Here is a 13,027-nt window from a genome sequence, read left to right on the forward strand (position 1 = left end):
ACGGAAATGAGCGAAGGCATTCTCTGTAGGTGCAGACATCATGGTTGGGTTAGTCTCCTGGCTTTCAGCAGTTGTAATTAGAAATGCTGTAAAACCGGTATATCTGTAAGCTATTTCCAGTCCGCAACAGACAAACCTTGGGTAAGTTCTTATAAACTGTAAATAATCTTTGTAGCGTGTAAAGGACGTAGAGCAGGCGAGAGAAATGAATTCCTATCCTGCACTGAGTAAGCACTGGTGAAATTATGTTTGCAAGTTCAAATTGAAATTCATATCCAGCTGATGATCTAGGTACGTTGTTTTTCCCAGTACTTCGTTAAAAGTCAGTGTCTACTAATAAAGGCTGCTTCGCCTGTATGTCGCCTGTATTTTCGCCTGTAAAGCTTTTATTCAGAAAGTCTATCCTTGTCCCAGCAAAATCAACACATGATGGTTTAATCTTCCACTGTCTGTGTTGCGTATTCAATGATTTTACCAGTAATTTTCTTTCAGCGTCTAAAATAATGAATTTAAATGTGTGCAGGCCATGGCTCAGAGGGAACTGAAGGAGGCATTTGTCAGCAATCTCAATGGGACCAGCCTGGAGGAGGTGGCCCTGGGCTCGTTCCTCTCCCCAGTGTGTGTTGTCAACAGAGGGCTCTTTTTGATACTTTACTATCAAGCCAAAGGGAACCTGCCACTACCACACCCTCTGTTTTCTCACCTGCTTCTAGACTTCTGTGCTCTCATTGTACCCCTCGTCCTGTCGTGCACTGTTCTGAGCAGCGTTCTCCACCAGGTCGCCGTGAGCCTGACCTTTTTTTCTGCTTGTGTGTTCTGCTACATCTGCTGTGGGTGCCCGAAGAACACTGTCAGCGCCTTTCTGCAGAGTCACGTTGAATTCAATCAGGTTCCCTTTGTGACTCTCTTCAGGGTGTTTGTAAATGTGAAAACAGCCATCAGCATTCTGGCCGTAGACTTCAGTGTCTTCCCAAGACGATATGCTAAAACGGAGACCTATGGCACAGGGGTTATGGACTTTGGAGTTGGAGCGTTTATCTTCGCAAATGCCCTGGTGTGCCCTGAAGCACGGAGGAGGAACATCTCAGGGTCCAAAATGAGTCATGTTGCAAAGCAGCTCCTGTCTGTCTGGCCCCTGGTTGCTCTTGGCATGGGGAGGCTAGTGAGTGTCAAAATGACCAGCTACCACGAGCACGTGACAGAATACGGCGTCCACTGGAATTTCTTCTTCACACTAGCCATCGTCAGAGTTATGGCCTCTGTGCTTTTAGTTGTTTTACCAACCAGTCTGCTGTGGATCTTTGCCCTTCTGATCAGCGGATTTTATCAGTTCACTCTGGAGACTTCAGGGCTCAAAGCTTTTATCATCCACAATACTGACAGAGAAAAGGACTTTCTGCACGCTAACAAAGAGGGCCTGTTCTCTATATTTGGCTATGTGGCCATCTACCTTTCAGGAGTTCAAATTGGACTTTATGTGATGCAGCCACGAGCCAATGTTAGAGTGTGGCTCAGAACACTTGTTAGCCTCTTGTTGGGAAGTTTCGCCCTGTATGCTGCTTTGCACACATGTCAGACGCTTGTGGAACCAGTCTCTCGCCGCTTGGCCAATTTCCCTTTCTACCTCTGGAGTGTCGCACAGTCCTTGTTTTTCCTGTCCTGCCTCGGTTTAGTTGATATCATTCTGTTGTTCTCTAAAAGAGCATCCGGCTGTCACTTTGTACCTTCGTCATGGAATTTGTACAAAAAGCACTACGATGGTGACAAAAAGAGCGGTGAAATAGGGAGACTGTGCCTCATTCAAGCTGTCAGCAGGAATCAGCTTCTGTTTTTCTTGCTTGCCAATGTCATGACAGGATTGACCAACTCAGTTGTGGACACGATTAATTGTAGCACTTTTTTTTCACTGTGTATTTTGCTGCTGTACATGTTCATAAATTGTTTTGTGATATATGTATTACATTTCTATGGAATTACAGTCAAATTCTGGTAATTCTGTGCACTGAAAAGGATTTGTGTTATTTTAAAGGTTGTTTAAATGTCTGTTACTGCTCGAGTGACAGACGTTGAAAGTCCAGACAACTGACATTTAAAAGATTACATGCTGAAAATAATCTTGTGCAGAATATTTTATGCAAATATCTTTTTATATGTATATGGGTGAATAAATGAGGACATGAACTACGATATTCAGTGAGGCTCAGTTATTTTGCATTTGTATGCATTTTTCTAAACATGTAATCTGTTGCTGCTAGTTTCTGCATTCCACTCACAGTGAGTGACATTAAACTGAAGATGAAGAAGGACTTTGTTACAGTTATGCGCATACATATTATGCATTCAGGTTAAAAAAATTATTTTAGTTGAATACCACAGTAAAATAATGATTTAAACACTCGCTTAACAAGTAAAAAATTTCCAGTTCAGTCCTGGGATTGGACAAAAAAAATCCTTTGAGGGTTGTTTCAGGAAGGGCCTCTGGCATAAAAATATGTCAACCCAAATATGCGGAGCTACCTGCTGTTATCACCCCTACATCTTGGAAATACAGGAGCAGCTAAAAGTAGTACCACAGCATGACTTCAGGTGCAGACTTTCTTCTTTAAGTTCAAGGAACAGGATATCAGCAGCAGACAAAATGGTGAATGATCGCAGTATCATTTCCATGAAAAAGATGAAACCCTGTACAACATGAAACCACTCATCATCATTATCCAAGTCTATCATAAAGAAAATACTTAATGAGAGAAAATGGACTTCAACACAAGATGCAAACTATTGATCAGGCACAAAATAGAAGGGTTAAATAGAAAATAATGGACAATTAAATGAAGAAATTGCATTGTTTAGACACATAAAACTAAGATCAAAATGTAGTAGAATGATGGGAAGAAAAAAAGTGTCATGAAGGCTTGGAATATGACATTGATCACAATCTGTAAAATAAAGATGCACATGCAGACAGTAAGGCCATGGCAAACATCTTTGAATTATGTCCATAATTTGCAACTTCCAAAGGACTCCTGATAAATTATTAAACTAATAATTTGTCACTATATTGATTTGACCAGTTATTTTCTCAGACCCTACAAGAAGGGGATTGTGAAGAAAAAATGCTTGCATTTCCCAATTGTTTCATTAAATATTTTTATTTGGCCCCTTGAATAAAGCTCAACTCCATCACAATTGTTTCACTGTCAAATCTGACTGTTAAAATGAGCTAAAATTATAGCCTAACCCTCAATGTAACATGCAGCTATTAAGCACCTGTTTCTTTTTCTCACAGTAATGTTCTACTCAAATCTCAGTGGTTATTCTAGTTTATACAACGAAATATGACAATAAAATCTACGCTTTGTTTAATCATTTTAAAATTATGCACTTTGTGCATTATCACCAGTCTATTCCCACCACCATCCTCACAAACGTATGAGCATTATCATCGGCTCTAGAAACATGAAACAGTTTATTCTAAAGAATCCAGTAAATTACAATGAATGAATTTATTTAAGTTTAGTTTTATGTCTGAATTGCCACGAACTATAATATGATATACTATACTCTATGATACACTAAGATTATGATTTGTTTCAATCTACACTTACAATGTGAACGTGAATCGGCTTTTTCCTGCCAACATAGCGCCCTCTGTAGGCCGCACGCTTTAAGACGTCAGCGCCTACGTGAGCAGGGCAAAGGTGAAATCAGTAATGAAGATTCCGCCACCGTAGCAGCTTCTCTCACTGTCGCAGTTGTTTATTTCTTTAAGGAGTCTTTCAGGAGAGGGTAAGTAAAATCAATAGTTAGTTGTAGTCGTGCGCCTTTATCTGCCAAGATAATAAAAATCAATCGTGTAAGTGTTGGTAAAAAAAAAAAAACGGACGAAAGTGTCGGACGCTAAGTAGCCAGTCACCCAGCTGAACTTTATATTAGCCGTATTCAAGCTTGCTAATGTTAGCTTTGTAGAATTCGCGACGCTGACGATCAGCAAACGGATAAGTTAACCAAGTTTACTCGCATCGACAGGGCGTAGGGAAACTAAAGCAACACTGTAACATATAAAGTATGTGTTAAGCTGTCATACACTCCGTTATGAGGAGAACATCGCGTCCTGAATACGCCGACTGGCTTCCTCACTTTCTAAAAGCGCTTTGGGAAATGAAATTAGCCAACATGCTAATGATAACTTGCTACTCGCCGGTTACTGGTTTATCCTGCTCAGCGATAAAAATGCCAGCGCTAATAAACACGTCTTAATGACTGGAATTATTTTGGTCCAAACTTGTGCAAATGAATATAACGACATTAAACGCAATTCAGCTCTCGTCATCTGTTGAAGCTCTCGTTTACCAGGTTGTTTTGCTAACTTAGCAGGATAAATCTAGGGTCGGTACAAATCTGTATCCAAGTTTCTATATCTGCATTTGCACCATTACACATGTAGTTAAATTCAGCAAATGGCTGATAATTAGCACCCTTTGCACCTGGTGATTTGTCAGATCGCTTGATCGTGTTGTTGGCCGGTAGTAACCTGCACCAGATTAGCATTAGCTCGTTGTAGCCTGTGTTCAAATTGATCAGGGGGTTTGCTGTGTGTAATCTGCAGGTAGAACTGGAAGTCATGGCACGCCTAGTAGCAATCTGCAGGGAGGGGGAAGAGGAATACCCATTTCTGGCAAGACAGATCCCCCTGTATATCGATGAAACACTCACGGTGAGAAAGCTGTTTGTTTTGTCTTTTGGTATAGCCACAGTAAAAAAAAAAAAGAAATGTTAATGAAGCTAGCATGTGACTGCTGTACCGTTAAAGTGTCAAAGCAAAGAGACAGTTTTGCCTGTGATTATGCTCATTTGATATACATTAAAATGTAACACAGGAATACAGTTAAGCCTTACAGTTACCTCGTGTCTCTCATCAGATGGTAATGGAGTTTTCTGACAGTGTAATGGATGTTGATAGTCACGAAATAAACACTTCACACTTGAAACAGTTTTCTGAGGTGAGTTTTGTTCTACTCCTTTCTTCTAAAATTAAAAAAAAAAAAAATCCTATTACCTACACAAGCTTAGCTTAAAAGAGGTAGCTTGCCCTCTGTTATTTGCTAACAGTGGTGATTCTTTGGCTCACAGTATCACTCCAAGTTGAACCAGCAGGACTTGAATATTGCTCTGATGGTGGCATCAAGAGAGGTGTACAGTGCACTAGCTCAGCTGGTTCCATGCGTGGGCTGCAGACGAAGTGTGGAGCGTCTCTTCTCACATCTAGTGGAATCGGGGAACCCAGCCCTGGAGCCCCTCACTGTGAAACCCACAGGCATGCTCTCTGTCACCAAGACATGTTTGGCAGATGTGAAGAAACTCTACACGCTCTTCTATGTCCATGGGTAAGCTGGAGAGAAAAATACAGTGCTTTATTACAGGTCAGAGTGCTAATCAATATAAATTTTTAACTCTTATATGTACACGCAAGGCTTTCAGGTTTCTAACAAGCAGTGACAGTAGCTACTGCCACTCTACCAGTTTAGTGTCAGAGATGATAGTAGTGTACTTACACTGTTTTATTTAAAGTCGTTATAATTTTTACATTTTTTTTTTTTTATTCAAATTTTTTTTAACAGGGCAAAATTGAATGACGTGATTGACGCTATTCCGAAAAGTAAAAAGAACAAACGCTGCCAGTTACACTCCTTAGACACACACAAGCCGAAACCTCTGGGGTGAGTAATGCTCCTACTTTTATCTTGTGCTCATTAACATGTTCTTTCAGATGTTGTTTTTCACAAAATGAAAGAATTAAGAGAATTGTGACAGAAGACAAAACACGGTTTTCATCTGTGTTTACATGATCAGGTATTCAGGTAAACTTGTTGAAAATGGCCTGTGTACACATTAGGAATGGGATTTGATAAGAATTTAGCAATTCCAATTCAATTATCGATATCCGTTATTGATTTCTTTCTTATCAATTCTCCTATTGATTCTCATTGGGTTCTCTTTGGCTCCGTTTTGAGAGTAACCACCAAGCAGCAACACTCATGCGAATTAATTGAATGCTGTGGGTCAAATGTTTGTACATGTTTGTTGAGGTCTTCACGCTGTTTATTGTGATCAGTGTTGGAGTTGCACAGTGCAAGAGGTAAAATGAGAGGGTTCTGTAGCAATGAGATGAGGCGCGAAAGTACACAATTTTGTTTTGCTTTTTATATGCTGTATGAAAAATCTTCAGCACTGTTTACCCACTAGCATGATGCACATTTTCACATGTTTGCCTCTGCAGGCCTCTGCAGACTCAAGCCACCATTCCACATATTACACACAACACTTTTCTTGAAAATAATGCAGTTACTAGCTTAGCTTTAGCATGCAGTCTGTGCAGATGCTTGCAAAAGAACCGAAGTTTTGTTAGCAGCATAATGTGGTTGTTTCTGTCCTGGATGCAGTTTTCCACTTTACCATTTATCTCGTTCTTTTGTGCAAATGAAAAAAATGTCCATATTCACACTCTAAACTACGTTGCTGTTCAGGTTTCATTAGTAACCCTAAACCTTTGCGTGACAGTAAGGCTGCTCAATTAATCGAATTTTAATCACGATTACGATCTGGGCTTTCAACGATCATTAAAAATGACTGAGCCGATTATTAGCCCCCCCTCGTGCTTTACTCTCGCGCTGCTCCGTGTGGCAAATCGAGCGCACCTCTCTGCATTTCGAACAGCATCACAACAATTAAGAGGACCCGAGGAAAGCTCGGAAAGCTAAGCCGAAGTTATTTGGAGAGGAGAGTGACTGCTGTTGGTTGAAAAGAGAGGTAAAAAAAAAAAAAAAAAAACTTCAGTGGTGTGGAAACATTATGGGTTCGCGGAGTCAGACGTGATCCACGTCTGACTCCGCGAACCCGAAGTAGACATAGTGTGTAAACTTTGCTACGGTGTCGTAGCTGCACCACAGAGCAACACTGCAAAGTTCACTAAACATAATGTTTACATTTTTCATTAATTTTTTATATTGCAAACATTTGCACTGTTATCAGTATTTGCACACTATTTTATATTATTTTTTTAAAGTCATTATTCAATACATTGTTATTGTTAACCCTTTAAATCCCTGTAGAACCGGAACCGCATAAGCTAGCACAATAATTTGTTTTGCATATGAAACCGGAGGAGTTGTACTTACATCTGATGCCATCAGCTTGTCCTCGGCCACGGTTTCCTTCCACATATAGCTTTGCAAAAATTGCATAAAAAGCGTTTGCAGGAACAAAAACATAATATTCCAGAAACACACTTTGCCGATCCGATCAGCTGTTCATAACACTTCCCACATTGAAAAAGATGTCAACACGAACTATCAAATGTCCGCCATTTCCTGACAGACACCGGAAGTGACGTCATTTTCGCGGAAAATGTAGTTTTTTACTTGTAGGCCTTAAAAGCCTATACTGGTGTTTTTTATAAGTCATGTTTGACTTTTCTGAATAGTTTCTGGGATGCTTAGAACTCGAATTGCACAGCTGGAAATAGTTTATTTTGATGCACATGCTGTTTTCTTTGCAAATTTGCATCATAGGATTGTTTTTTGTTTTTCCTGCAGTATATAAAAATTGCTGTATCTCCAAAATAAAACTATGAAGACACTCAAAATAAATTTCCTGTTGTTGTAAACTATTTTTTGCAACTTTTTTGTATTTAAAGTTTTGAGGAATAAGCCTCTTAAATTTCCCCAAGTAGAAATATATGTAAAAAAAAAAAAAACGATTTTCAATTTTTTTTGTAGTTTATTGCACTTTTTTGCAATTAATGTAATTACTAATGTAATTAATTACTAATTACTGACTTAATGCATACATATTATTAAAATATGGGCTATAACAGTTGTATTGATGTATAGCAACTTGAAATGCTCCCAAAAATGGCACTACAGCATGTAAAAATATAATATAAGCTCTGGCGGACTTGGTTCTATGGTAGGTCTTAAAGGGTTAAATAAATATCGTCAAATAATCGAGATCTCAATTTCAGTGAAAATAATCGTGATTATCATTTTTGCCATAATCGAGCAGCCCTACGTGACAGTATAAGTGTATATACATTGCATATACCATTGCATATGTTGTGGCTCTGCTGAAAAAGGAAACTGATGAGTTCAGTGTTCTTTACCAGCAAACTAGTTAGCAACACTTCATGTTACTGTGCTACTTGTGCTGCAAGTAGTGAAACAGAGTCAGAGCTGCTATTCTGGACATGCTGCATGACGCTTTTTCTAAATAAAACTAACATGTTCTTTCGAAGAAGAAAAAGTATATAAACAAACGAGTGGCATTATTGATATATTTGCGGTAGACAAATATTCAGTGTTGTGTCAGTTGTGCTCTGCTAGGAAAAAAATATGCCTGTAAGCCATGCTCTACCACAGTCATGCATTTAAGACATTTACACCCAGTCTTGTTGATCAAAGTGTTTGAAACTCCTGGTTACACCCATATCTTTCATTCAGTTGTGTTGTGTTGGCATTGAAGAGCTTGAAGGTGGTCGTTGCGTTTGGTCAGTAAGTTGTTGAAAGCAAAACAGGCTAACTTATGCCAATCCCTCTAAAGCTGATAATAATGCTGTTGTGTGAATCAAGGTATTAGCATGTCAGTCTGTAAGCCCCTCTGCTTGATATTCACAGCAGTATAGCATTTTTCATAATATGTATACTGGCAATAGAAATCAACATAGAAGAGCATTTAGAAGCTAAAGAGCTAGAGATTTCCCTTTTACAAAGCTCACTAAAGAGAGGTAAAATAACTGGCCTCAGATGACTCCTAATGATGATAATGATAACACGTCTGTGTCTGCTGTCTGTGTAAATATCCAAAGTGTTATAACGTGTTATTTAAAATGACATGTCAGTATTGGATAGACTTTATCTCCACTGTTTCCAAAAAATCAGTTTCTGCAGGTTTAGAAGCTGATAACTGTTCACTGGAATGACATTGGTGTAATAATTGTATGTTACAGGGGAAGCTGGATGGATGTGTGGGAGCTGATGTCTCAGGAGTGCAGAGATGAGGTGGTACTGATTGACAGTGCCTGTCTTCTTGAGACGCTGGAGACATACTTGCATAAACACAGGTAATCTTTACCTATCTTAACTTTTATTTGTAAAATGTTCTTTTTTTTAGTTGTTAAAAGGAAACTAATGGTGTGTTCCTTTTTTTTTTTTTTTTTTTTTTTTTTTTTTTTTTTTTTTTTTTTTGTCCTCAGGTTTTGCACAGACTGTAAAAATAAAGTGCTGAGGGCATATAACATCTTGGTTGGGGAGGTGGACTGCAATAAAGAGAAGGGGTACTGTGCTGCGCTGTATGAGGGACTGTGCTGTTGCCCCCATGAACGGCACATCCACGTCTGCTGTGAAACCGACTTTATCGCTCATCTCCTTGGCAGGGCAGAGCCCGAGTTCTCAGGAGGATACGAGTAAGTCGGGCTCAAATTTTCATTTTGAGTAATTTTCTACCTTTTGATAATTTCTGATTTCAGTTGATTGTTATTTATTAACTTTTTCCTTAAGACGCAGAGAGAGACATGCAAAAACCATTGACATTGCACAAGAGGAAGTCCTGACCTGTCTGGGTATTCATCTCTATGAGCGGCTCCACAGGATCTGGCAGAAACTCCGAGCCGAGGAGCAGACCTGGCAGATATTGTTCCATTTGGGAATTGATGCACTACGTAAAGGTTTTGAGGTACATATGGCTACGTGTTTATCAGATGATAAATGCACTGTGGCTGTTGCAACTCCAAGGTAATGTCCCTTTCACTACATGCATAGATGGCAGTGGAGAAGATGCAGGGCATCAGCCGTTTGGAGCAGTTTGTCGAGGAGCTGTCTGAGGAGGAGAGAGCCAAAGAGCTGAAGCAGGAGAAAAAGAGGCAAAAGCGAAAAAATCGACGCAAAAACAAGTGCGGATTTGATACATCTGAACAGGAGGGAGAGGACAAGGAGAAGAATCTTGATGAGGTAATCATGATCTAATAATCTGGCTTTCCTTTTTTATTTATCTTTGTTGTTCTGCAACTACATCTCTCTTTGCCTCACTCCCAGGGTTCTCTTGAGTCTGTGGAGAGCAGTTGCAAGGTCTGTGGTAGCCACGATGAGGAGGATGAAGCCGGCTGTGATGAGACCGTCGCCACCAATAGGAGCACTTCCTGTCGTTGCCCAGACAACACCAAACAAGGTAAAACAAATGTACACAGACATTAGTCCTGTATTTTTAAGGAGGGTTTTGGATAAGTAACACGGGTCTTAGCTTAAAGCTGGAAAACAAATGTTCTCATCCATTTTTCCAGATTTGTCAGCACACAGCAATGGAAGTGACTGCGGCTACTCCTCAAGTATGGAAGGCAGCGAAACGGGATCGCGAGAAGGCTCTGACATCGCCTGCTCCGAGGGAATCTGCAACCACGATGAAGCAGGTCTGTTTTGAGAAGAACAAAGATTCAATTTAGGATATTGTTCATATTTTTGCCTCACGGTTCTTTATCTTCTGAAGGAGATGACCCAAACCTTCATCACTGTGCTGAAGACAAGGAGGATGGAATGGACAGCTGTGTTGATTGCTGGCCACACTCTGAGGAAAATGCACAGTGCAAGAGTAAAAAGAAAAAAAGGAAGGGCAAGGGGTTCTGTAGCAATGAGGTAAGGCGAGAAAGTACACAGTTTTGTTTTTATTGTTTTTATATGCTGTATGCAAAATCTTTAGCACTGTTTACCCACTAACATGATGCACATTTTCACAGGCTCATAAGGGTGAAGGTTTCATGCCAGATGGGAACACAACAGGCCACAGTCCGCCTTCAACGCACACATGTCGAACCAAAGAAATCTTTTCCACCTTATGTGGCGATACATTTGCCAGTATTGCTCTACGGTTACCGTGGACTGTACATCAGAAAAACCTCAGCCTTCACATGAGGCCTGCAATGGCAAATATAAGTCTTGTAGAACTTCTGGTAAGTGAGAAATATGTTAACTGTAGAGATGTAGTAACTACTACCCAGGAATGTCCCCAATACCTTTTTGAGCTTTGGAGACTGGATGGTAAAAACGTACAGTCAGATAGTATGGTGTGAATAAATTATACACAACTGCTATGCTACAGTTGCTCAGAGCAGCACAATCTCTCTCACCCAGTTCACAAACTCTGACTGCTGCTGCTCTACTCACTCCAATCTACATAGAGCCTCTGATGAATGATCTCCTAGGTGCAGATGCAAAGTTTGCAACACTAACATGAACTGCAGCTTTATTATGAGTGTTGTGAGTGAGGAGACTGTCAAGAAGATGAGCCTAGACACTTTATATTCCTACAAAGATTATAGGCAGCCTGTATTTCAGATGAGCTTCAGCCAGCAAGCTTGTATCTGGATTTATTGCTGCCTGACAAAATCGTCACACATGATTGATGTGATTTCACACTGATTTCAGGTATATTTCCATAAGTTTAAAACGGAATACTGGCACAATAAATGATTATCAGTATGAATATAAAGGATTCAAGCATGGCCCAGTTAAACCTCAGCACACCTACCTTAAAAACTGGCTGGGAAGCTGGCTTGTTTTCTGCATTAAGCTACATATCAGGTTTTTAAAATTAGAATTAATACAATATTTCTGGACACAGTCCTTCTTGAAGCACATCTTACCACTTGGCCACTATGTCTGCAGCAGCCCCACATAGTTATTCAGGCATTTATTTTTAAGCTCCTGCAAGAGATGCATAACTTTAATTTCCACAAGTCACCAGGATGTAAAAGTTGCATCTACAGAACATACTTTTTCCTCAAAATAGTGGCTTATACTTGTATATCAAACACTTGCAGTACCACTCATGTAATTATAGCATTCACAGCATTACAGCTTTGTATGTGGCTCACTATCAATGTCTTGCAAATTTATCTGACGGATATGATTAACTAAGAAAAATAAGTTCACTTACTTACATCTTAAATGACGGTGAGATGCATCTTCAAGCACCCAGTTAAAATGCTTTGTACGTTTCTCAGCTCTTGATTAGCTCTTTTGGTTACAAAAAACATCTTTACTTGTAGTCTGCCTACAGAAATTCAGAAGGTTACGTCTCTGTTCTGGCTCTCACGTTCTCTATTCTGCTCGTGTTCTTAAAACAGGATGACTCAGAAGTGACTTCCGACGAAGAGAATTGTCTCACGCAGGATGAAATTCAGGCGTTTCTAGAAAGAAACCAGTCTTTCTACAACAACCGCCACCAGTACCGACAGCTCCTGAAAGAGAAATTCACAAACTACTGCCGTGCCACTGAGCGGAGTAAGCCGGTCTGTGGAAAGTGGTTTGCCACAACTAGTGTCAACTAACTGCACTAATAAATCTCCCTACTGGGGGAGGGGAAAAAAACACTCACGACCACTGCTGCAACATTGTTAGAAAGATTTCTTGGAGTACCTTTTGTGTCTTGTTCAGTCACTTCTCCTTTATAGTAAATGTGATTCTTATCTTCTCTTTGTCATCTCTTTTTCTCTCTTTTGCACACCAACACACGTCTCATTTCTTGGACACTTCTTACCTGTAGCTCTCTTTGACCAAGCCTAGCTATTTGTTGGTCTTCTCTGGGGGAAATCGGGGTAAGCACAGTGGAATCAATAATCAAGCTTTGCAAGCTGTGATGGTAGGGATAAAGTTTAGGAATCTTGTTTTATGTTTGGGTTTTGTTGGGGGTTATTCTTTCTTTTTTTCTACTTTGTTTCTCTTTGGTGACACTTTAGTGTAGTGATAAAAGTTGTACCTTTAAATGTGTACAGAAATTCTAAATATGAAATTTTACAGAGAATAAACATCCATTTTTAAAAATGATTTGGGTGTGATATCAAAGCGCAATGTGCAGACTTTACTAAATAAAGATTATTTATTAATATGCAGTATACATTTTGTATGGTGTGGTTTTTTTTTTTTTTTGTTTTTTTTTTTTTTAATTTTTTTATTTTTTTTATTTGGTTTTTTCTCGCATGGTT

At 39.5% G+C, this 13,027-nt stretch overlaps 2 protein-coding genes across 2 annotated transcripts; both read left to right on the top strand.

Moving 5' to 3' along the window:
* Positions 1 to 14: 14 nt before the first annotated feature.
* pigw (phosphatidylinositol glycan anchor biosynthesis, class W) lies at positions 15 to 2,189 on the top strand. Its single transcript, XM_085469662.1, has 2 exons — positions 15 to 141; positions 524 to 2,189. Exon 2 carries the CDS (start codon positions 527 to 529, stop codon positions 1,991 to 1,993), a length of 1,467 nt encoding a protein of 488 aa, XP_085325788.1. The 5' UTR covers positions 15 to 141; positions 524 to 526; the 3' UTR covers positions 1,994 to 2,189.
* A 1,481-nt stretch (positions 2,190 to 3,670) lies between these two features.
* Positions 3,671 to 12,937, top strand: ggnbp2 (gametogenetin binding protein 2). Its single transcript, XM_085469661.1, has 14 exons — positions 3,671 to 3,786; positions 4,607 to 4,714; positions 4,920 to 5,000; positions 5,131 to 5,384; positions 5,619 to 5,717; positions 9,002 to 9,115; positions 9,248 to 9,457; positions 9,552 to 9,726; positions 9,813 to 10,001; positions 10,086 to 10,218; positions 10,331 to 10,456; positions 10,534 to 10,679; positions 10,781 to 10,993; positions 12,170 to 12,937. Exons 2-14 carry the CDS (start codon positions 4,622 to 4,624, stop codon positions 12,371 to 12,373), a joined length of 2,037 nt encoding a protein of 678 aa, XP_085325787.1. The 5' UTR covers positions 3,671 to 3,786; positions 4,607 to 4,621; the 3' UTR covers positions 12,374 to 12,937.
* Positions 12,938 to 13,027: the final 90 nt, after the last annotated feature.

The sequence above is a fragment of the Copadichromis virginalis genome, linkage group LG10 (assembly GCF_057382275.1).
Source record: "Copadichromis virginalis isolate Kocher_CV1m ecotype Utaka linkage group LG10, C_Virginalis_male_GT1.1, whole genome shotgun sequence".
Taxonomy (NCBI): Eukaryota; Metazoa; Chordata; class Actinopteri; order Cichliformes; family Cichlidae; genus Copadichromis; species Copadichromis virginalis.